The sequence below is a fragment of the Nipponia nippon genome, unplaced genomic scaffold, assembly GCF_047370975.1.
Source record: "Nipponia nippon isolate SJK-2023a ecotype South Korea unplaced genomic scaffold, ASM4737097v1 scaffold_2, whole genome shotgun sequence".
Lineage (NCBI taxonomy): Eukaryota > Metazoa > Chordata > Aves > Pelecaniformes > Threskiornithidae > Nipponia > Nipponia nippon.
This window is the reverse complement of record NW_028262336.1, coordinates 74853977-74879367: the sequence shown is the minus strand read 5'-3', so window position 1 is coordinate 74879367 and position 25391 is coordinate 74853977. Positions and strand designations below refer to the sequence as shown.

Here is a 25391-nt window from a genome sequence, read left to right as displayed (position 1 = left end):
GAGGAAGACATGTCCCTAGTTTCAAAAATATTCAGTTCAGAGTACATGCAGACCAGGACGACTGTGAAACACATGCTCACATAGCATGCTTAAGAGCACAATAGGAAAGGACCTGAAAATTCTTCAGGTGTCTGAGACGTCACCTCTATGATGCTAATAACCATTCTAAATTAAGCAAGCTGCAGAATTCTTTTTTGCTTTCGTGAGGCGTATTTGATGAGTTTTCATCATGTCTGACACAACAGTTCCACATAGATTTTCTCTTAAAAAAAACTAAAAGGGCTTTAAATGAGAATATTGCAGTTGCATGGCTAAGCAGTAAAAGGGTTCAGCTCTTGTGAATAAATATATATAAAATAGTCCTCAGTCCAATAATTGAACTATTTCTCAAATAATACATTAGGTCGTGTATTTTGTAAAACTTGTAGTACTTGTGCAGGTAAAAGCAATACCGCATAATACAGCGTATATCATTCCATAGGATACTGAATCCGTTCCTGCAAACTCCTACAGCACTGAAGCTAACGCTTGCATCATAAACTGGTGCGTTCATATGTGTTTACAAGACCGGGTCACAAGTACAACGCTGAGTAACAGCGCAAATTAGCTGCCACACTGAGCATGCCTGGATTTCAGCAAAGCTTTAATCTTTAAATTACTTCTTCATAGGCTGATTTCCTTAAATCCATGCAGATTCCCAGTAATTGTCATGTGAACACACTCATCATTACAGAGCTGGAATCCATTTCAGTTTTTCCATTAACTCTTTCTGTTCACTATACATTTCTATTCACAAATACAAAGATCTGTGCACATGTAGGCAAGCAGAAGTTTTTCTGGTTAAATTCTTTTGCTTGCACTGCATCCAAACAAGTGGCTGTTAATGAATGGGAGAAAAACCCAAACAACATTACACTGCCACTGATTAACTTTTAAAATACATACCTTCGAGAAGAGATTTTTGTCACCTTGTTGTGTGACCCTGGACAAGTCCCTTAATCTCTTTGTGCCTCAGTTTCCCATCTGTAAAATGGGGATAATAATGCTTACCACCACGGATCAGGCACTAGTTAAGTGCTAAGTATTTTAACTATTGACTCAAAGCTCAAAACCTCAAAAACTTAAAACTCAAAAAACACAACAGTGAAGTAGCTTGATACTTATGCATGCATATTACACATGCAGTGAAAATGCACATGTAAGAACAGATTGGAAGTGTTCTACAAACAGGTTTTATCATAAAAAAACCTAAGAATTTGACAGAGAACACTGAATGGCTGATTATTTGAGAAACAGTACGTGAGCACAATAACTGAGGACTATCACAGTGGTTACAAACAGAAGGAAGTCTACGAGTTGGTCTTGTTTTGTAATTCTCAGCTCTCTCTTCATACCTAGCCATGCAATGGCAATGCCAGTCTCAATACCTCTGGAAAACTTGTCTTAAAATACAACTTGAAAACAACAGTAACTCACTAAAAGAAGTTTTACTTATCCAAAGAGCTAGAAGGAACCCATTCACCCTGAATACAAATGCAACAAAGATGCACAGGACTACTAAGCATATGCATAGACAGTACAGGAGAACAAAAATATTCCCATTTAGATGCAAAAGCCATTTATAAACCCATGATACAAGTAGAGCATCATTAATTACAAAAGAAAAAGAAAGTTAGAAAGCGAGAACATAGAAGATAATTCAATATTCCCACTTGAGGCAAGTCTTTTTTTTAGGGGGAAGTCACAGAAAAACAAATTAAATTTGTCCGATAATAGAAAATTACTGCAAACTCATTTTATATCTACATAGCCTAGAACCTTACAGTTAGAAACCTCATAGCTGGCATCAAAACCACCATCACAATTTTTTCTTCCTTTCTCTCTCAGTTCCTTCCGCTTTTTCCTCTCTGCATCTTTGCCTTGGAGGCGAGTGGGCAAGATCTTTGAACGTGAAACCTTCAGAGCTTGCTGCTGCAACGCCCATGTCACCCCAGTTAGTCAAACTTACGGCAGGACTGACAGTATTGCCTTTGTAGTAACTGCTCCCTAAGCATCAATGCAGGAAGGCAAAGCTCAAGGAGTTACACAATTCTATGCCAAGATCTACAGCAAGATAGCTACAGAAGTATCCCAACTCTTTTAATATACTGGACAGCTAATGAGTAGCAGATATTTTCAGCACGTCTGGAAGACAGACAACTTCAAGTCCCTAAACAGGAATTCAGAAATCTCACATTAGCGACTATGAAAAAGATCAGCAAAGATAAAAGACAATGCAAAAAACCTCACCAGACAGAAGCTGATCTCAGAGCAGTACTCCACCTCATTCCAATATGTACATTTTAAAACCCAGGACAAAAAATACCTACAGCCCAACACGTGCAACCTTACCTTAGGGAAGAAAAAAGCCTCCCCATGCAGGTCTGGACAGGAAGAAGAATAATGAGAACTGCCATTCCTGCAAGACATGATGGGCCTATCTCCATCCAGAGAAGTACTGTTACTGCTACAGCTTGAATTGGTCCAGCCCACAAGAAGTGCAAGAAAATCGTTACCTAGGCAAATAGTTAAGAAATAAAAATTAGCTTTTGGTCTTAGCTAAAAAATTAAATGCTAATAACACAACGTTGAGGAAGAACCTTTGTCTGCAGCAGGTACTGAGGCACCCATCGAGAAAGAATTCTGCACCAGATTCAGAGACCTAAATGTACACGGAGGTGCCTAACCTCCAGAAAGTAAGCAAATTACCACACTGGTTTTGTTTTATCTTCATGTGCCAACATTTCTCTGAGCTTAGGAAAACAGCAGGAAAATATTTAAAGGGGAGGGAAAGTATTTTTTTCCTTCCCATATTTTATGAGAATGTTTCTCTTCCTATGATGTTCGAGAAATAGAAGAAATGTTTGTAAGAAACACTTGATCACCAGTTGTAAACAAAAACTTCTTAACTGAAACCCCACAACCTCTTCAGCCCCTTGGAAAGATCTGTAATACTTCTTACCTGATCAAATTTGTTCACATCATTTGACAGCAGATTTACTATTTGACCAGTGGTAGTTTTTGCCATAGCTACGTTACTGAGACGAAGTGCCTAAAAAAGTCAGAACAGTCTCAAATCGTCACAGCTTATAGAGCACAGTACACCTATACACAGAAGACTCAATACACAAATACAGTACCGGGGCAAGAGCTGAAGGCACATCTCAGCTTTTGCCTGAGAATACCTGGGCATAGTTCAAGAACCTTAGATAGCATGTGAGTTAGCTTAAATATTCCGAAGAAAGTCCTGAAGAAGAGAGTATAAAAAAAAAGTCTAGGGAAGGACTGCGAGAACGAAAGTGCCATAACTATCTTCATGTCGGAAGTGATTACAAATGGGAAAATACCAACATAGCAAGTTACTAAAACTAAAGAGCCTGTAATTTTTCATTTGCATTGCTCTCCCCCACATTATAAGCACCTGTTCAAAACAGGAACAGAAAACTCCACCTGAAGACCAAATTAAAATCAGGACAATGTTTGGCCAAGTGAAAGAATTCTGTTTTGAATGAGATTCATGACAGAAGACAAAAACCCCAAGTTATTCATTTTACACTACCAGATTTTGCTAACACTGCAAACTGTGCTTCCTGTCTTTGCAAATCAGAGTTAAAATCAATTTACAAATTAATATTTCCCTTGTTAATAACTCTTGTAAAATCATAAGATTTCTGAATTATATTAAATGAAGTTTAGTGCATGCTACGAAAAGCAACAAGAGTAAATATCAAATATTTTTATAGGCTAATAATTAAGTTAATCAGTAGAAAATAGTATGTGATTATAAAATACCCCCCAAAAAATCACATCTGGAAATACGCAGTCTCAACGTTACTGCAAAGATCCAAACTGAAATAGCTCCAAGATGCAGATAACAGACCCTCCTTCCTTCTACACCTGCTAGAAAGAAAACACAGTTTTGCAGCACAAGTAAAAAAATATACAAAACATGTTACACACTCTCCTGTAACAGGAATAGTTCACTCCTCAAAAACACTTTATATTTTTAGGCGGTGCACATGTACTTCTCCCTCTCCAAACAGTAATTATTAGGATTCCTTTTTGATCAATAATCTAACCTGAAAAGCACCAATTGTTTCAAAAATATTGTTTCAGTATTTTAAATCAGGTGCACGAACATCTGACATCGAAGTACTATTCAAAGCATCATTTCAAACAAAGTGCCTTACGTTTCTTGCACCTCACTGTTGGGTTACAAAGATACTAATCACAGAGAGAATCCCAACCCTAACTTCATTGAAACCAGAAGGCAGAAACACTTAAAACTCCACTAAGAAATTCCTCTGATATTCCAATAATAAATCTAGGATACCGGGCATATAAGAGACGAGATTTCATTATTTGAGAAAATCATTGCTTCATTCCCTGTCTTAAGCCATTTGTCTCTCATACATCCGAAATCCCCCACAAAGCTGCCCGCAGGTAATGCAGCCACAGCACATCCACGTTTCTATCATGTTCCCTCCACACCGCAGATCACGGTTGATAAGCTCCTAAAAAAGCTGTTAGATATCCACAGACCACAATAATAGGAGTTCAAGCGAGGCGTGTTTGAAGAAGTTCCCCACCAGGGTGTGTTTACAGCACCTACTGCTACCTACTCCTTTACAAGGCAGACGTATCTGCTATCTGAGGTCTGCCTGAGCCACCCAGGAGAACACCGCGCTGGTGTCTTGCTAGTGGCCCACGGCCTGGGTCTGCCTCGGACCCGCCACCCGAGTCACCTTTCTGACCTCTTCCTAGCTATTTCAGACATGGGCAGCAAAACCAGTTTCAAAATGTACTAGCCCAGTTCATTTTGACCAAGGCAGTCCCACGCAAACATCTGAGCCAAAAGAAGGGTGCTCATCTGTGACTGATTTGTCTTCTCAAGGAAGAGACAGCCATTTCCAACCTCAGTGGCAATGCCATTTTAGTCTTTTCTTCCCTTCCTGCTTCAAAACTACTTTTGAAGTAGCACTGCTTTCTGACTTTTTTTTTTTATAAGTGAAATAAGCCTTACGTTTTCCTGGCTGAATGGACCTGTCTAGACTGCAAAGTATACAGAAGGAAATGGAAACACTGGACACAAAGCAGCAGTTTTACTTATATAACCGATTTCTACCAAAAAGTCCCATTTTGATACTTTTCTACTACACCCGAAACGCAGCACCATACGAGCTGCTATGAAGAAAATTAACTCTGTCCCAACCAAGGCCAGTACACTGTGGCTTTAAATACTGCTTTGACTATAACACTTACAAATTCACTCCAAAGGTAAGAAATACTACTGAAGATTATCTACAGCCACACACCTTTTTAAAAAGCAACTGCAGTTTGCATTTGTATTTTATTTTACATTTGCCAATTATCTGTTTTCAGCACAAAGATCTGCTTGATTTTCTGTCTACAAACTTTCCGTACAGATGTATTTCCCAGCAAGCACACTTTCTCAGGGAAAGTAGGTTTTAATTATATGAACTAATGAGAGTGGTTTGTATGCTTCATGTCTTAGATTAAACTCCCCCCCCCCCCCCCCAGATGTAATTGCGCAGGCACAATTTCAATTCTTTAGCCATTACTTGCCTTCTGTACTCCCATCTTAGTGTTTTAATCTCTCCCTGCTCCAAAGAGTTAATTCAAAAGCACATTAAAAAGGGAGAACTGACCATAGAAAGGAATAATACAACTGTTCAGTCAAATAACTCCTGACACCTTTTTGGCTGCTTCCTGTCTCAACCAACTACTGCACAGCTTAAACTGCTTTAGTGTTTAATTATGAACCGCAAAGAACTTCTAAAAGTTAAGTCTTCAAAAAAAAAAAAAAAAAATCAGCCTCCCATAAGGAGCCCTTTGTTTTAAAACATGAGATTGTGATTCCTGGGACAGATTCCATTTTCATTTTTGTTACTAGCTTCCTGCATGCATCACTAATACTTCTTACCGACCACAAAACATCTTGGAGTTTGAATATAGGCTTTTTGCCTATGAGATTTTAACTTTCCAGGAAATGAAGAAGGGTCTAAAACTTAAGAATTTGAGCATTTGAAGATCTCTGTTACGGATGCTCTCTTATCCAGCCCACTCATCCTTGCAAATCCAAGCTTTTATTTACTACAGCAATTAACGAACACAGCAAAAGTACTGGTAAATTAGCATCCAGATTCTTTCAAAAGCATATATGAGGATAAAGAGAAAGTATAACCTATCTATAAGCCTCAGATAATGAAGACAAATGATTAGAAAAGTTTATCAATGTTCTGCTGTGACCTCAGCCTTCACCCTCAAGAGTAAACATGAGATGAGGGGAGATTAATTTTCCATTTAATCACATCTCTAGAAATAAGGGTGCACATGCTCATAAGAGCATTTCTTTTCCAAGCTTCTAAGCTAATATCAACACAGCAACAAACAACATTGCTATATACATATTTCATGAATTTCAAACTGTGTTATGATAATCAGTTTAGTAAATTAATACCTTAGAGAGATATTTATGTACAAGAAAGCAGTGTGCCATGTTAGAGACGAGTTCCCAGAGGACAATTTCTAAAGTATCAGAAGAGGAAAGAGAATAAATATGTGCATGAAAAGCAATCAACACTTACAATGGGGCCTTTTTTACTGTCCTCACTTTACTTTACTTTACTTTTTTGCCCAAAACCTTCGCACGACCTATACCAGTAGTATAAGTGTTTGTCTTAAGTGGATGATACCTACGTTTAATCATTAAAATAACATGGATTTCTTTACATTCTGAAGAAACTTTGCAGTCCCGATCCTTCAATCAAACTTCTTTGCTGAGGTAAGAACTGGCAGGTCACTATTCTAGCAGCACTAAAGCTAGAAAGATAGGGCATTTTCCCTTCCAGCATCCCCAGCACGGTCTTTCTGCTTGGAAGTGGAGACAGGCTCAGTGGTTTGGGTATTGTCAACAGCTTCAGAAGAGGGAAGCAGACATTTACAACGGGGTTGTTTGCTCCCCAGAGCACACCAAGGCCAGCATTTCATCCTGGATGTTACTCAACTCCTTCCTGTAGGTAATATCCGTAACTTCTCTTGTTCCACTTCCCATCTGACAGCGGCCGTAGTTGAGGACAGCTATTTCTTGACCAGGACACACAGACAGCAAGGAGACCAGAGCTTACTGAACGTACATCCCTTCTCACACTTCATTGGCTTTAATAAAGGACTCCAGTGCTCCCACAGTAAAACCAGTAATTGATACTAAAAAATGGCTCTACCCTACCTTTAGGATTCAGCTTGTTTCTGAACCGTCTCTCCTCTGCCCACTCCTCTCTTTCTCCCCTCCCAAGTAGGAGGGATACTAAAGGGACCTGTCTGTGAAGACGCCGAGCATCCCCGCCAGCCCGGAGTGGGCAGCAGCAGTACCACCATACTGCTGCCTCTCCCTGAACTAACCTGGTGCCCGGGGGGGGGGGGGGGGGGGGTCAGCCTCTCTGACCTGCGAAGGAGGCAACTCACTAGTTCTACAGCACTGCTGGAATAAAATATTAAAAAAATCCCACCATTAACCACAACAGGGCCAGGGAGGGGGACTGGAAATTGGACAGTGAAGCAACTCCCAGGCAACTGAGAGCACTGAAGCAGATGGTGACAGCCAAGCATAACGTCCTCCCCAGGGATGAAACGGCAGGGCTGAGTATCTGCCAGCACCCCCTGGGAGCTCTGCCCCTCTCCTGCTGTATGCTGACAGCCTCTTACCACTCCAGCACACAACCCCTCCACCAGCAATGGGGGCCTCCCCCCCGACAGCAGGAGCAGGTGAAAATCAGCAGCTCCTCCTAGGCTTTAGGGCTATTTAACTCACCACCTTCACTAGGAGGACTGAAGCTGCCATTCAGATACCGTATTACCAAAGAGAGAGCAAAAGCACATATATACAGTTAAGGTCTAACACACATTAGCATGCATTACATTTCTACAAACGAGTAACTTCAATGGAATTGCAAGCATGAACATAACAAATAACTGTATTTTTAAACTCCTCTAATGAAATAGCTGTCAAACGCCAAATATACCTGCAAATCAGTTTGCTTACCTTCCGATAAATCATATGGCACATAGCTACCCTCAGCTTCATGCCAGCCCGCTGTACATGATAGAAGTATAAGTGGTGCATTATAGCTAGAATAAGCGTGCACACAGACAGAGCAGCTGCGTAGCAATATGCGAAATTCAAAGCTACCTCATCTGAGGAATCATAGTTTTCAAAATAATTAATAATTTTTCCCAAAAATATTGGCTGAATTATTTTGAGGGTTTCCTGAAAGAAATTAAAAAAAAAAATAAAAAAAAAAGAAGGGAAAAAAGTATTAACAATTTCATATCATACCACACTATCCAAGTTTGTAACCAGGCAAACAAGAGCCAAGTACTGCCACAAGTCACATCCCCCATTATTTTTGTCTTTATTGTGCTCTAAAATGTCAAGCCAATCTTTATCAACACATAATCCAAAAGAAATACGTTCCACGTTAAAATTTAGCTGAATCTTTAAAAAGAACTCTCTCAGTTACCAATAGAAACTTTGATGTTATAAAAATTGCATAAATATGTATTCCACTTCCATTTTTAAAGATAACAGTGTCTCCTTTACACCCATTACATTACACAAGCAAAAAAACCTTTTTCTATGGGGCACCCCACTCTGACACATAAAACACAGCTAAGTCTTACGCAGCAAGTTAATGGCTTTACAAAGCAAGTCAATGGCTTGTAACATCTCAAAAACACTGCACTAAAATCAGCTCTCTGTTCCATATCCATAACCCCACAGTTATGACTCAATTTTTCAGTCTCTACGGGCCTGTAGCTTTGTTTTACTTTTCTGAGAGAGTACATGAACATTACGGATTCTCTGAACAGCCCAGCATGAAGTCACTAGTATGTATCACGCAATTTAAGAGGCCAAGTTTCACACTGCCGTTAGCTAAGAAGTGCGTTGTATGGCATTTTACACCACTTACCTCAATCATTGTGAAAATTCCAAAAACTAAATAGGATTTCCAGTAACAAAGAATAATGGCTTTTGTTAAATGTGGCGTTTTTCCTCTCTTTTTTGCTTTTTGCACCTCTTTATCCCAGTACCTGACAAATAAAACGCAAACATGCTGGAGGACAGAAGTAAAATCGTAAGACAGTTACCTGGAATAAAATACTTTCACACTTACAGCCAGATTGGCATGATCACTTTTACACAACAACAAAAAAAAAAAATGAAAGAAGTTAACATATAGTCATGTTTTCTCATTCACATAAACATGTTGTACTTAGTATTATAGGCCTATTTGCTCTTGTATAATCACAAACATTTCACCACTGTTAACTACTATCAACTTTGACACATTTGCAGATGAGGAACCCTTTCTTTCTTTCTTCTCCTCTCAATTCAGACAGCCATTCACCTTAGTTAAGAGCTTTATTATCATGTGATCTCCTGACTATGGACTAAACTGAGGCAGCATGGAGTATCTTTATCTTCTCATAAGGTCTTCACTTCCCCAGAAAGTTTGTGATGCACAACTCTTTCTCGTGTCTGGCTCTTTCTTTTTTGCGCCACATGCTTCGATGAAAATGAGCAGATATGGCACAAGAGCAGAGGGAAGTGTCTGCAGCAGTTGTGTCACGTTGACACTCCCCATGTCTCTCTGAAAGCAAGGATTACAGCAGCAGAGCGGCAGACCTCTGCGTTACTGCGTGCCTGCCCACGAGTAGGACACAATCTGTTCACATCAAAATCAAAGACAGTAATAACAAGCGTGATTTTAACAAGAAAATATCACAACTTAGGCAGTCTTCTTAAAGCACGCCGTTGTCAGACAGGATACTCACTCCTCTTGCTTCTGGAGGCTAAATATTTTCTGCCAGGCCCTCTGCCCTTGCTAGTTTGAGGGCCGAAATGAGTTGAGGGCTTGAAAGCCAAATTATTTTGCAACAAGGCACACAAGTTTGAAGCATACAGTATGGACAGGAAAACAAAAATTTTTCATTTTTATCCTCTTTTTTTGCTACAAAGATTATAGAGTTATTATCTAAATGCTTCAGAATCAGAATTGCAACTGAATAGATTCTGTGGGGTTTGTTGGCCCAAGAGAAAAGGCTACTTCCTTAGGTAGCTACTTATGAATTATATTCTCTGCTTCTTGGCCAAGTACACTACAGAATTAAAAACTACTCTTTTTTTTTTTTTTGTATGCTTTATTTTCTACCATTTCCTGACTCATGGAAAGTGTGTGCTTTTACTGTAAGAATCACTGGAAAGAGTCCATCTTCCTCCACAGTGAACTCCCTGAACTGCTTCAGGACACATCCGCAGAATCTGGCAAAGCTCTCCAGCTAGAAAGATGTTAAAAGCTGCACTCCTATGAGCTTATCACTGTCCCTCTTTCTTTAGTTAACTCAGCCAGAGCAGGATGATATAAGACCTGGTCATAACCTTTTGGTTTTCGATTCTTTTTTACTTCTTGAGGAATCTCTCATCCCAACCAAACTATTAGGAAAGTTGATCGGCTCTACCTTCAGCATAAAGGCAAGAAATAGCAAGGCCACACTTCCTTAATACATGGGCCATCTTTCATTAGGAGACACCTCTTCCTCTAATTATATTTAACAGAAGATGATTTGAAGACAAAAATCTTCTCTATTGCAAGGTTCAAGTCAATTTACATAAACTGTTATTCTTGGAAGATATTTCACTATTAAAAGAGATAGATCCTGCTTCATGTTCACAGTGACATGAATTGGTACACAGTCCATGAAAGAGTATTTATAACAAAATAAAAACACCTCCTAGACGCAAGCTTTTAGATGTCCAAGGCATTTCATCCACTTTGCCAAAGAGTGGCATATTTTCAACAGACATATATATTTATACACACACATATATAAAGGGTACACAGCTGTCACTTAATTCAGTTTGTGCTCACAACCAACAAAGAATAAAACCTAAAACTTCTTCCCTACTTTTATTTTAAAAGTTTCCATAGCTATTCTACCACAGACCAAAAGACTCACGTTAATTTATTAAGGATTCCTGCAGCAACAGTTGATGAAAAGTCATCTTTTCCAAACATTCTGCAAAGTGTCATATTAATTATAAATGACATAATGGAAATACTCTTAATACATTTTCATTATGTGTAACTTGAAAAATTAAAATGCTTCCATGGTAAACAAGTTCTAAATATTACTCTTAGCTCTTCAGCATTTTTAACAGTAGACTTTGTTCAACTTTACAACAACTTCTTTTAATTTTAGAGTAGGAATAAAACTCTTCCCTTCAACAGCAGAAATACAATGAAAGAGAACAATGATTTTTCTCCTTACCACTGTAATTCCTCTCCAAGCTTCTCTGAGGAATCTTCTGGCAGCACTTTATACATATCATCTTCTTCAAGCTTCCGTTTATGGCCAATAATAAATAAGGGATTCAACCACCTATTTAAATACAAATTAATAATAAACTGATCAGCAGACCAAGAGAGTAGTTTCTCTACATTTTAATTCTTTTACCCCTTTCTTCCCTCCTCTTCTCCTGCGTCACTCAACATCCACACATTTTACTGCACTTTTCTCTTACCTAAGAATTAAGTCACACCCATTTTACAAACAGGAAAGCATTTCCCATTTCCTAAAGCTGTTTATGCCCCATAGCACCTTACTCTCAGGCATCCAGTCAGTCAGCACCTCTTCTTGGCCTTAAGGCAACTGTTTTCTTACAGTGTTTCCTCATATTTAAGGAAAATCAGCATTTGTTTAAATATTTACGAAAGAAACTTAATCCAATTATTAAAATATTGACAGAGTTGTAAATAAAACTGTAATACGTATTAAAAGACTTTTTTGTAACTAGCGTGGCTATTCATTTACATGAGGAAAAAAATAACTGCTGTTCAACTGCCATCTTGACAAAATATTAAAGGTCAGCAATGTAAAGACAATGACTCAAATGTAAAAATGGGTAAATAATAGATTATTACTAGAACTGATCTTAGCCATGTTTGGAAATATGAACAAAAGGCACGCTGTCACAGTGTGTAGGTTCAAAAAAAGGAAAATATTGTCTAACAGCTCAGTTTCCTTAGTGGAAAGATTTTTAAAAGCTCCATATTTTATGAGAGCGATTTGAAAACAAATTGTAATAGTGCTACTGTAGGTTTGTTGGCAAAGGCAATATTTTGTTAGATCAAATAATACTGTCAGGGAAGAGCAAGACTAGCTTTTATGCACCTAGATCCTTCTCCAAGCCTGAAACATAGGTTAACAAGCTCCACACAGTTTCAGCTGTGCTCCACAAAACAGATGTACGGCAGAAAGCACAAAAGCGACTAGGTTGTTCATGAGATGGAGCAAAAGAGAATGAACACGTCTGGAACAGGCATGGCTTAGCGGGAACAGGGAGGGCAGGGAAACTGCTGTTTGCCAGTTAGTTTGTCTCTACTGAATCCACAAAACTCGGTTTCCCGAAGTACAGATTTTGGCTCTCAGGCTTGTTTCCTACAAGTACTTTCTCAGCCGGCCAACGTGATCATAACCAAGAGGTCAGGGATGGACCTGTTTTGGAAAAGATACTTGCACATATGGCAAGATGTTTGTCTGATGTCGATTGCCTGTGAAAGTTCGTAACTGCTGTTTAGTTTTTGATGCTTAATTATTCCCTGACTTCACCAACACAGTTTTTAAAAGAGCACCTGGTGCACTAGGAGAAGCGTATTATTTTCTGGAAGGCCAACATGTGAGAATTCAAAACTGGGATGGTTTACGAGGAGGGCATTTATTTATTCACAACCACAACAGTGGTTATGAATAGTCATCAACTAGCTTTGCATTTCTTGCTCGGGCATGCTCCAATTTAATTTTGTATACACTGGCTTATGAGAAGTTTGTTGATTAAAGAGAGTGGAGGGGCAAGCAGAATGCTCGAAGAGGGGGCTCAGAAAGTTTCTTCAAAGATAGAACTGTTGCAAAAACCTTTTTCAGAGGCTCCATGGCACAACTGCATGTAACAAATGGGATTAATAGTGTTTTTCCTTCACTACTTAGCGTGTTAGCACAGTGTTTGTGTGACTCATTCAAAGATTAAGTCAATACCCTTAGAGTAGCATCTTTGATGCCTAACAGCCCTTTTTAAACTCTTGGAGCGAGTACTGAAGATCTGTATGATACGTGAACTGTTAAGTCCTCTATGTATGTTAAAGGTACAATTAGAAATAGAAAGTACTTGTCAGACAAGTCTGTTCCTTGGACTGTATGGCCAAAGAGCATCAGGGCCCGAACCACTGCCACAACTTCCCTACAGCTCCTGACCAAATGTCTCAAAGATCAATTGCTCCAACCAGCAGAAAAGCTTCCACCTGGTTTGACACAATGAACCTGTTCCACTGAAACATTTCTTCCTCGGCCTCAGTTCTTGCTGCCGACCACAGGTAAAAAGCAGACATGAGGCGGATAACCTCAAGGCCATTCAAACAATTTCTCCCTGCTGGACGAGAGAGGCTCTATTTGCTCCAGGACAGAAAGTTATGGGAAAGATCTGCAGACTTCAGTTGACTCGTGGCCGATACCAAGTGTTCCTCCCCTTACAACATCGGTATTAGCCTACAGTGTACTCCATAAACAACTCACAGGTCTGGGTTCTGACAGAGAAGGACAGAGAACAAGTTATCTTCCCCAACTCCCTTAGCGTAAGAATCAGGATGAGGCAGCCCTTTCAGGAAAACAGAGATACAAATCCTTCTCACATCCATGGAAATGGTTACAAGATTCCACTAGCTACTGCTGCCAAGGTTGGTGAAAACAAAAATCTTTCCAACATTTAACTTGTAACAAGGAGCATAAATAGGACATTTATTACAGAATCACAGGATGGTTGAGGTCAGAAGGGATCTCTGGAGGTCCGCTGGTCCAACCCCCCTGCTCAAGTGGGACAACCTGGACACAGTTGCCCAGGACCATGTCCAGACAGCTTTTAATACCGCCAAGGATGGAGGCTCCACCACCTCCCTGGGCAACCTGTGCCAGTGCTCGGTCACCCTCACAGTGACAAAGTGTGTCCTGATGTTCAGGGGGACCCTCCTGTCTTTCAGTTTGTGCCTGTGGCCTCTGGGCCTGTCACTGGGCACCACTGAGGAGAGCCTGGCTCCCTCCTCTTTGCACCCTCCCTTCAGGTATTTGTATACATTGATGAGCTCCCCCAGAGCCTTCTCTTCTCCACACTGAACAGTTCCAGCTCTCTCAGCCTTTCCTCTTAGGAGAGATGCTGCTGTGCCTTCGTCATCTTTGTGGCCTTTTGTTGGACTCTCTCCAGTATGTCCATGTCTCTCTTGTACTGGGGAGCCCAGAACTGGACACAGTGCTCCAGGTGTGGCCTTACCAGTGCTGAATAGTGCTGTCCGTTATTGGCACGTAGCAGAATTCACAGAGGAAGACACTTTAAAAATACACTTAAATATACACTTCTAAAAAAACAAAACAATGCTCTTAATGTTACCCTGCAGAACACTATTCCTTTACTTAACACTTTTCAAAACATGCTGAAAAAACACATCCAGGCCACAGGAAGAACAATACTTCTGTTGAGGGCGACTGCTCTACACTAGGCTCAACACTAGAGCCAACAGCAGCTCAAAGCGTTGACAACAACCGTAGTGTAGCCCACTTGCAAAGTAACCAGATGAAAAATAACTGCCTCAAGTCTACAGGATTGCTAGAGTGATCTAGCTTATCCTTCAGCCTTAAGCTCTCTAAAAAACATACTGATGATACACCCACCGCCACTGAGTTCTTATGGTTTGTAGCAAATCCCTTCTGTCCCCTCATCTACACAGCAATCAGCAATCAAGTACTGTACGAACTACGAAACTGAATTTCCAAATTAAGTAGCAGATGGAGATAATAATGCAGGGTAAAAACTACCAGAAGTCTCAAAGTTTTCAGACTATTAGTTCCAGCAAGCACAAATTCAGGGCTTCTCACATTTTTCCATTCGTTAAAACCATAATTTTGAAAACACTACTATCTTGCACTACAACCTCTATTTTAACATTAAAGAAGGCAAGGAAAATCAAACCAGAGTATGCAGAAAGCTGTGGTAATTCGTTTTGTGACTCATTTATTATAATGGACAACATGGCATAGACTCCACACCAAGTCTACATATTTCTGTAGGGTTAGGGGAAAAAAAGGCATAAAGAAAAATAAAAAAAATCACCCATTGTTGAGCTTTCTCACTACCCTCCCCCAAAATATTGATCTTCAATAGCTACTGCTATGGAGGTCTTAAGAGGACAAAACCTTTTAACAGCGTGTTGCGTTACTGTGGGCTATACTTGAAGACCTTTTGAAGGAGGTTAAAAATTTTTCTTTTCAAATTACACTTAGACTTTGAAGAGCTTTTAGCCCAAGAATGACGTCTTCTATTTGTCCACTGCAAATTCTCAGTACGGCAAGAACAGTTCAAGTTTCACCATCTCACTGATGTGTCCTGAACGTCATGCTGGAAGGTCTGCTTTCAGACAGAAGACTTGGCAGGTGTTCATATTCAGTCATTAAAGTAAAAATTTCCACCAGGATCCCACGTGCAGATTACGCCCCGTGGAATTCTCCTCACTTAGAGCAGAATTGAGACCAACCTACTGCACACAGCCTGCTGTTACTCGAGTCACACACTCCTAACAAGCAAACGAACCAGGCCCTTCTATTGCCCGAAGGCCCAGTTAAAATAGAGGCTGCTGTAAGAGGACTTTTAGAGGAAGCTGGCAAATAAGGCAATGGCCTACAAAAAGAACATCCCTGAAACCTCAATTTAGCCGTAAAGAAAGACTGCTCGTTAGAGCGGTATGTCTTTTGTCCAAACAGAGATCAGCTAACACTGATCTCTTCATAGGGGGATAAAAAAAAAAGCCCATAGAAAATTAGAATTTGTTATGAACACAGACACTGTGAAAGCTGCATTATGCTTTAATAAAAAAGCTAAAATAAACAAAAATTACGATGACCTAGAGAAATGGAGGGAATACATAGACAGTGAGGCAAACTACTACTCATATCCCAAGGATGGGCATAAAATGGACTCGCTACCAGTCTATTGCCTGAAGAAAGAGAGAAGTGACACGGTGGGGAGGAAAGACTCGCACCTCAGTCCTACATTTCTGTATTTCCTTCTGATGAAGCTGTTCAGTAAAAATAGGACCCCTTAGTCATCATCTTCTCCTTCCCCAGGTACCTTCCTGTTTGCTAAGAATTTTGAATAATTATTTGGTTCTTACACATCACCTCATTTTACTAACTCAAGACACGGGGTTCACAGGATGCCTTTCAAAGAGCTTCGCCCAAATTTTTGCTAGCAAGAACTACACATAAAAATGTGAGTATCTGGAAGAATCCTGAGTACCTTCTGTTCTGCTGGGAATGCCTCTGTTCTATCAAGGTGATCAAAGACATCAGTCTGGAAAGAAGCCCAGAATTAGTCCCTGTTAGTGCCAGAATACTGATGTCACTAGGAATAAGATTAAAAAATAAATTAAAAAAAAATCACTCTGTAACATGGTGCAAACCCAAGAGATAGTCAACTGCAAAACAGTAACTCACTGCTCTGACCCCAAAAAAGCTTTCCACCTCTACAGCAGTACCTTGGGCACTGATAAAAAAAAGAAAGTGATTCATTTCTGAACACAGCAGATACACAAAGACTACAAACTAAACATTCACTTCCTGCGTTTCCCTACTCCTGGGCCCTGACATTACACACCCTGCAACATTACAACACAGTCAACCAGCCACAATTTACTCGGTTGTTCAGGAAAGCACAATTTTTACCAGCCGTAATTAGAGCAACTCCACCAGGATTCTGGAAAGCCTCTAAGGTCTGCAGAAAAAGCTAAGAAACAGTGTTTTCTTACCATCGTAAGAGAAGTGAGACCTCAAGGGGAGGTCTCAAGCCACCCCCTTCTTCATGGGGACGGTGTGTAAGAAAATCAGGCCCTGCATTCTGAAAGGCTGGATCATTATGCAATCAGAATACTCACGCTACTCTGTTTCATACATGGAATATGATTTCCTAAATGAGAAAGCTTTTAAATTAGGTTTGCTAGCATCCCAAAAGAATTTCCTTTCAGCCACAGAAGAAATACATCATAGACAGGTAGATTAAACTACTAGCAGTATGCAGCTCAACCAGTTCATTAACCCAGGGATGGGACCTGCTGTGCCTCTGGATTTATACCATGTCCTGCTTGCAAACGCTCAAAAAAAGTACCATTCTCACACTGCAGAGAAGGCTTGCAGAGCTGTCCAGAAACCCATGCGTATATGGGTTCTTCATGAACTAAGAAAGTTTGTCACAAAACATCAGCCAAGAAGCATTTGCAATTATATTACAGAGCTGACACAAATAAAAATGTCCCATGACCAAAGGATGTGTCTGTCAGGGCCCTGGGCGCACCCACAGGCTTCAATTGCCCTCATCAGCCCCCCAAGAGTTACACCATAGTCTGTTATGAACATATTACGGTACCTTCCTCTACACAAGTGCAAAACTTTATTCTCACCAGTTTCACAAAAGCCCTCACTTTATCACTGGCCAAGTCAGAAAAATCAGACTATATGGACTACTTTTCTAACTGGAAAAATTTTTTCTTTTTGTCCTTCTTTATTTGTAATTATAGGCAGAAGTTTAACTTCAGGATAATTTTACAGCACCCAGTCAAAGCCACATCCTGTATATTCTCGTCAACTAATTCCTTCAGGAGGTGGTTTATGAACTGCATTTTCCCCATTCCTCTTAAGCCTATTTGTGCATTACATTACAAGCATCATCTGTTTACACTCAGTGTCCAGTTATTTTTCAACAGTCGCACAGGAGAGTCTTTGTTTACTCAAATTCTTCCATAGCACTACGATTTCACCTCCTTGAGCAGCTTGGAAGCACTACTTCAACTACTAAGCTGCAAAAGAACATGTGTTTCTTTCTCTTTAATCACCTACTTTGGAGCTGTTTTTTCTGTAAAATACACGGGGTTTCCTCACGGGACTCTTTGATTATGAATCCACGTTGTTTATCCTCCGTGGTCTACCTCAGATGTCTACCTGCTTCGTTGTACTGTCCATTACCCGCCTTCATGACTTGAAGTTCTACACCAGCAGCACAAACCCAACACTGCTATGTGCTTGCTCCCACTCCAGAGGAGCACTGTTTAGATGGGATGTACAGACAGAAGGACACACACAGACAGTCTCCAGTGTTATTTTGCAAGAATTCAGAAATATCACCACAATGGTTTGTAGTCATCATGTGATTTTCATTTTTTTTTAACCTATCTCTATTTCTCATGCTCACCCATTCTCTCCAGTAAGGTGCCTTTTCCCACTTTCCCATACCAAGGCAATCATCTACAGTTAATAAAGTAAACAGAGTAAGTTCTGGTATTTCTTCAGATGCTTTTCAACTGGTGTTTTGGTTGCAACTTCCCTCCCCGGCTTACTGCAGCTTAAACAGTAGATTTTCTCATTACTTACAGTAGGAAAAAATAGGAATACAATGAAATTACTTCAAAGCCATATTAACTCAAAAACGCCCTTCAGGCTTCCAGTTCCAATGCCAGACTGTATTAACCTTTGATACTCAGCTTCATCTTATCTTCCACGCTGTTGCTTTTTCTCAGCACAGTGTAAGCAGCTAAGTTGCTGCACATCCACTTTCTGATGCTAACTCACTCAATTGGTATTTGATTGCACTTATTGCGGGCTATTTTCACTGGTATGAAGTATCTGATTACTCTAACATACTTCCTGATATTCCAGATGGCAAGGAGAAGTACAAACAGGGAGAGAGGGGAAGAAAAAGCATACTGCGGCTAATATTTTCTGCAGAGCCTGGAAGCAGGGAACGGAGGACCGGCATCACCTGTACCTGTGGCATTCCAAAGACTGTTACTAAAATACTGATTCCAAACCTAGCATCCACATGCCATGAAGAATATCCAAAATACCAGATTTGATGCAAAGGTCTGAAGATTATGCCTTATAACAATAAATTTTAGTACAAGCTATTTATTGAAGTAGGCCCTAAGTAGCTATATAGAGCTAAGGGAAGAGTGTTCTTTGATTTTGCAGAAAAGAATTGGTCATCCAAACAAGTTTCTAATCTCAGGTTAGATAACTACTGAAACAACTTAGTTGGATTAGACAGTTTCTTCATCACTTGAAAAATGCATCTAAAAACTGTGTTATAGCTCACACACGTTTAACAGAAAAAAGCAACCAAAAAAAAAAAAAAGGCTCAAACCCTGAAACCAAAGTTACGCAGAAAGTCTAGTTGAGCATAATGGCCCCTGATTTCAATTTCCAAAAGAAAATGCAAATGCTCAAACCTAATGGTAGCAATTTCTGTATTGACATCCTTTCTGGCAAGTAATGGAAACAGGAAGAATTAAAATCACCTGTGAGTTCACACTGCTATTACAAGTGGTTGGGTGCCAGGGATACAAAAAAAATAGATGATTGGTCTTTTTAACCTTCCACTCCCAAAATCTAATTGTGTTACCTCCCTCTTCCATTCTACTTAAGGCCTTGAAGAATCTTCTAGAAGTAGGGGGAAAAAATTGATTTTTGGAAAAAAAGAAAAATATAACTGAACAACATAATCCTAATTTTAAAGTTTTGCAGGAATTATAAGAGGGACTTTTTCTCTCATACATGATACAGCATGCTTTACATAGGGCATTCCAAAGGCATATAGCCTCAGTGTTTTGTTATACTCAAACAGTTCATTTAATTGCATATCTAAGCAGATATTTACTGTCGATAGCAAATGTTAACATTCCGATAGTTTATGTACACTTGCTGTAGCCGAGATAATCTATTTAGCACTCTTTACCCACATATTTTAACTTCAGTAGCTCATAAATGATTATTTTCAAACAATATATTCTTCTGCGTAATACAGCTATGAAACAAGCAAAGCTTACAAACGAATGCAGTAGTTCCAGAGACTGAGTGATTCAAATTTGACTACAGGATATTAAATATCCAATAAATGAACAAACAAGGCATTATCTTTAAAAAAAGTTGTATGCGTGATCCTCGGTCTTCTTTTAATCAGGAGGAAAAAAGAAGCAAGTGTAATTTCATTCTTTGGCTATTGAAAATGTGTTTTCTGTTTATCTATACTGAAGATGCTTACGTGTTTCTTTAGAGTTTCTTACAGTACCACAATTGTCCTGCACCAGTAAGTCAATAAATGAACTAAAAATTAGCTACCTCAGAGATCTTTATAAAGTGGGATCCGTTAGGAGCCATCACCATCACCAATTTCAGGCATTGCCAGTGGGAATTCACTAGATATCAGGCAAGATTCCAGGCAAAGCACAAAGCCTGATGCTGCTTGGTATTTTCATTTGTTACCTGAAGTAAACATAAAATCCTCACAGGCAAATCTATTCACTGACACAGTAAGGAACATGGATCAGCTGTAACAGTGGCAACCGCTGGACTCTGGCTGGAACTTCCAAGAAAGGCGATGAATTCTTTGCCTAACTTCTTTCAATGCAAGGCAAGATCTGCTTTTGAAGAGAGCCAAGTCACAGGACTAAAATGCAGTTGACACTCAGAAGTCCAACTAAATCAGTCAGTGGCCCTTCCAATTCTAAGCTATGGGATGAGAGGAGGACATTAAGGAAAGCACGTAGTTTATTCACTCTGCTACGAGAGAGTTGCGTGACATGCAGCTACATACATAGATACATAAACCGATTGTTTATTCCTTGGAATCATAACTGTGCGGATGCCCTGGAGCAAGTTTTCAGTTCATGTTTTAATGCTGTTATTGTAATGGCAATTGCCACATGTTAAGTGATGATGTAAAAAGGCAACCAGCCATAGGATGCTGAGAGTGTCCAGTGCTCCAAAGGAGCCGACAACCTGTCATAGGCACAGCAAGTCTCAAGTAATTACTATTATTATTAAATTATACATATATGAAATTCAGTAAGACTTTAATTTCTTTTACTTCTCTGAACAAAAACACCGGAAACCCTTTCAAGGATGTTCCGGCTTGCCCTCCCTCTCATGTTATTAACGGGCCAAAAGTTATCCGGTCTTTTAAAAATTCAATCATAGCACATGTTTTGTAACTTTCCACTGAAAGGGATTCGATGCCTGAACAACAGAGTGCATAAAAATTCAACTGCTGTATGGCTAGAACATCTTTGATAAACCAAGGGAGCAAATGCTGTAAGCAAATAAAAATACACCTGCTACTTAATGAACGTGCAAGGTCAAAGATGGGTTAATAGTGAGAAAAGAGAAATACTCTTACTGTGTATAGTTATTAATTTAATAATCCCCAGAGCAGAAAAAAAAAAAAAAAAAAAAGATGTGAAAAGTGCTATTCTCAACTGCATAAAGTATGGAGTATAAGGCTTTTTAAACTCAAGGCACTTTCTACAGTGGAACAGCTGTTTAAACATGAAAAACACTGGACTGAATTATCTCTTTCTTGGACCTACCTAAAAAAGAAAGCAAATCCTCCTATCCATCCTTCAAAGCCCTCATTCTCACCAGCACGCTGAGCCAGCAACAACAAAAAAAAGCCAACAACAAAATACAGATGAAGTAAATCAGAAATATACTTGAGCACCGCTAACTGTGGAACTGAACTACCAGCCAGAGCCTAAAGACGTCTGGTGAGCATGGGAACTTCTGACTCTGAAGGTCAGTAGTTACAGCAATATCTGGACCACTGAGAACAACAATTTGGGCTTTGATAATCCTGTGTGAACAGAGAAAATTCAGCGAGAGATATGGAAAACAAGAATATTTTGCAACTGCCCTGGTCTTCATACTTCTGTCATAAATAGTTTTTTATTCTTGTAACATCCAGATTAACATTACACAATGGATGCATTATAAAAATAACAACATTCACACACAATCCAGATGCTCCTCTTTCCCATGAATGTACTGTTAGGGCATTTAATATTCATCAAGCTCATACTTGTCAAAATCAGAACCCAAAAGCAAGAAGACAAGCTTTGAACAATGGGAGAAGAATGTATCTTCAGCCTACACACTCATTACCTTAGTTTTATAATTCAATGAAAACATGACTTCTTTTCTCCTGTGAGTTTGATCCTGTTTCTGCCAGGCAATAATTTTAGCTTTTTTTCTGCACCACTGGCAACAAATGAGAGGGTGCTTCCTTACAATGGCAAAATTACACTTTTGGAGCAAGATATAAAAACAATAAAAATAAGAAGGACCCTTGCCCAGCTACCTGCAATGCCCTACTTTCTACCCTCACTGACAACAAGCAGCCAACACATGGGAGTCGGAGAGCAGAGCAGGCACGTTTGAGCAGCTGCATGGTGGTGGTTGCCCCTACTCCCAGGATGGCCCTCCACAAGCGCTGTTTTTCCAGTTCTCCAGCTGAAAACATCTCAGAACATCCTGCGTGAGACAGCAGTTAAAATGAAGCAGTGCCGAAGCAGTACCTGCACAGCTGTCTGTCAGACGCTATACGCTTTGCAGAAAGGAAGAACAATTCTTAAAGCTACCCTTAAAGTTAGCCTTATAGCCAATGAAGGGTGTTTTAATACTTCATTGATTTTATGTGAAACGGTATTAACTTGCAGAAAAGTGACAGCCCCTGCTTATTCAGTTTAAGGCACGGCAGACATCATTTCAGCTGAGATTTTCGCTAAGAAAATACTAATGCTCTCTGACTAGTAAATAACAAGGATATACTGGTATTTCTCATGATCACATGCAGCACAGACACGAGAAAAGACTTCAAAAGGGTATTTCCACTGCTGTGAATTATGCTGCTATGAAAGCCTGAAAAACAGTACGTAGGGCAACTTTAAACCTTTCCTCATAGCACAAGCCCTGCAGTTGTACACTACCACCTAACTGCAAAGCACGATGTCCCAATCGATCTCTGGACTTTTAGCAGGCCTGTCATCCCACAAGCAGACTTCCACCTACTCTTCCCTTTGCACGATGAGAACCTACAAACATGTCTGGGGTAAAAGGAACCTTTCAGGTGCTTGCCTAAAACTTGGGAAATTTAGGGTACTTTGTTGTTGTTGTTGAACGCTTCACTGCAATACATGGAGATTGATACAAAAGGCCTAAAAAAAGGATGATAGAAGCAGTCAGAAAACTAGCTACGAGCAGTGCACACTTCCTTTATCACATCTAGCTGGGTTGGTTTTGGCAGAACTACCAGTACCACCACAAGATCCCAGCAAGGGAAAGGGAACAGACCAGAAGCAGCCCTGGAATGCTACATGGCCAACCAAGGTTCACCCCATTCTGTCTGGATTTCCTAACAAAGCTGTTTCCAACACGGGCACCCCTGCTGTCAAAGAAGAAATTGCAAGTCAAAATACTGAACACAGGGAGTTCTGCGCAAGCATGCAACCCCCTTGTTCCTTTTTTTCTTTCTTCTTTTTGCACAGAGTACCTCTGAGAACACATCCCCGACTGAAAATTTGTTTAGCTAAAATTTGTCAGAGCTTTTAAAAATCCTCCTACCTTCCGAAAGAGACTCTGGCACCTGCTCACAGCTGCTTATAGGATCAAAGAGTTTTTTACTTGTGTTTCAGAGGCTTCCAAAAAAAGAGCCTCACGTGCCATACCCTCTCTTCCTTCCCCCTTCCTCCACCACGCAACGCAGTGTGCGCGCCCTGGCTCAGGCTACTGCAGGCGAAACAGGATAAGCCGTACCCCCGTCACTGCTCTCTTCCGAAGAGGATCTGCTAAAACAGACAAACTTGATGCTCCCCCATTTCACTTTGCACATCTTTTCCGATTACATTTCAAAGCAACTGAACTGTTGAGCTCTAATTCCTCACTGCTTTGAGCAGTTATACATACCCACACCACGGTCCCGGCTGATGAGAAAACAGGCACTGACTTTGCACTAGTAGTCACCTGGTCCCATAAAAGTTTGTGGCGACGCAGTAACACCCCCTGCCCTCGCTCTGTGACACCCTAAGCCCCCCCAGAGCCAAGGCAGCCGGCTGCAGCTGGCGGGTGGAGGAGAGCAGCCCGGCCACCTCGTACTCCCGGAAACTCCCCCGCAGCTATGCGGCTCAGAAACCGCCTCTCATTGCGGGAGAGGGAAAGCCCCACGCCGACAGAGGGATTAGCAAGCCTCGCCGAGATGAGCAATACCTGGCCGCGATCCGTTATGCAAGCGGGGAAGCAGAACCGCGCCAGGGAGCAGCCCCGGTGCCGGGCCGGGCCGGGACGCCCGGGCCAGGAGGCGGAGGACGCTCCCGCCCTCCCCGCAGCTACCGAGGGAGTCACACACGTGCTCGAAGGGGGCGACGGGGCCGTGCTCGCTGCCGCCCGCCCGGCCGAGGGCTGCCGTGCCCGGGGCGGGCAGGCCCCCGGCGGGGCTGGCCCCAGACTGCGGCCCGGGATCGCGGCCCGGCGCGGGCTGCCGGCTTCACCTCAGGAGACCTCGTCCCGCCGCGCTCCCCGCAGCCACCTGCCTGCGAGGGGCTGCCGCGGCCGGCAGGGCTGACCCGCCGGGCCCGCGGGGGCGGGCGGCAGGTCGGGGCCGAGCCGCGGCTGCAGAGTCACCGCCGGCAGCCGACGGAGCAGCGCGGGTCGCCGCCTCCCATCCCCCCTCCCGCCCGCCGCCGGTGTGCCCGGACCCTCCCGGGAGCCGCGCCGGAGTGCGAGCCGGGCGGCACTCAGCCGGGGCTCAGCATCCCCCCGCCGCCGGCCGGGCCCCGCAGCCGAGCGGCCAGGCGAGGCGAGGCGAGCGGCGCTCAGCCCCGGCGCGGCGCCTTCCCCGCCGGCGGGCGCCCCGGGGCCGCACCTCGCGGCGCCGCTGCCCTCCCCCCTCTCCCTCCCCCTGCCCTCGCCCGGGCGCTCACCAGAAGAAGAGCCGGGAGCAGAGGTTGGCATCCCGCAGCGGGTTGGGCTTCTCCTCGCGGGGCACCGCTTCCATGCCGCCCGCCGCGCCGCGCCGACCCGCCCGCCCGGCGGCGGCAGGGCGCAGGACCAAGACGCGACTTCCCACCGCGGCAGCCGCCGCCGCTTTGCCGCCGGCCAGCGCTGTTTCCGGGAGAGCCGGCACCCCCCGCCTCGTCCCTCCCTCCCGCCGCAGGACGCCTCCTGCCGGCCTGGCTTCCCCGCGGCGCCCGTCCCAGCGCGGAGGCTGAGGCGCCGGGTAGCCCCGGAGGCCGCGCTGGGGCGGGAGCCGCCCCGCTGCCGCGCCTCCCCCGGGAGGGCGGAGGGCCGCCCCGCGGCGCCGCCGGGCTCCCCGCGGGAGGGAAGCGGGGCCGCCCCGCTGCTGGGGGGAGCAGGCGCCCCTT

The 25391-nt window shown here is 42.1% G+C and overlaps 1 protein-coding gene across 2 annotated transcripts in view; it reads right to left on the bottom strand.

The window, feature by feature from the left end:
• ABCC4 (ATP binding cassette subfamily C member 4 (PEL blood group)) overlaps positions 1-25185 on the bottom strand; it is a 153878-nt gene extending 128693 nt beyond the window's left edge. The window contains exons 1-6 of one of the 2 annotated variants that reach the window (XM_087758464.1): positions 24951-25185; positions 11389-11499; positions 9030-9150; positions 8102-8326; positions 3002-3091; positions 2392-2555 (exon numbers count right to left, since the gene is read on the bottom strand). In XM_087758464.1, the coding sequence (XP_087614590.1) occupies positions 2392-2555; positions 3002-3091; positions 8102-8326; positions 9030-9150; positions 11389-11499; positions 24951-25024 (785 nt within the window). In that variant the 5' untranslated portion in view covers positions 25025-25185. The remainder of the gene's footprint in view (positions 1-2391; positions 2556-3001; positions 3092-8101; positions 8327-9029; positions 9151-11388; positions 11500-24950) is intronic. The other variant, XM_087758465.1, reaches the window with a different exon arrangement.
• Positions 25186-25391: the final 206 nt, after the last annotated feature.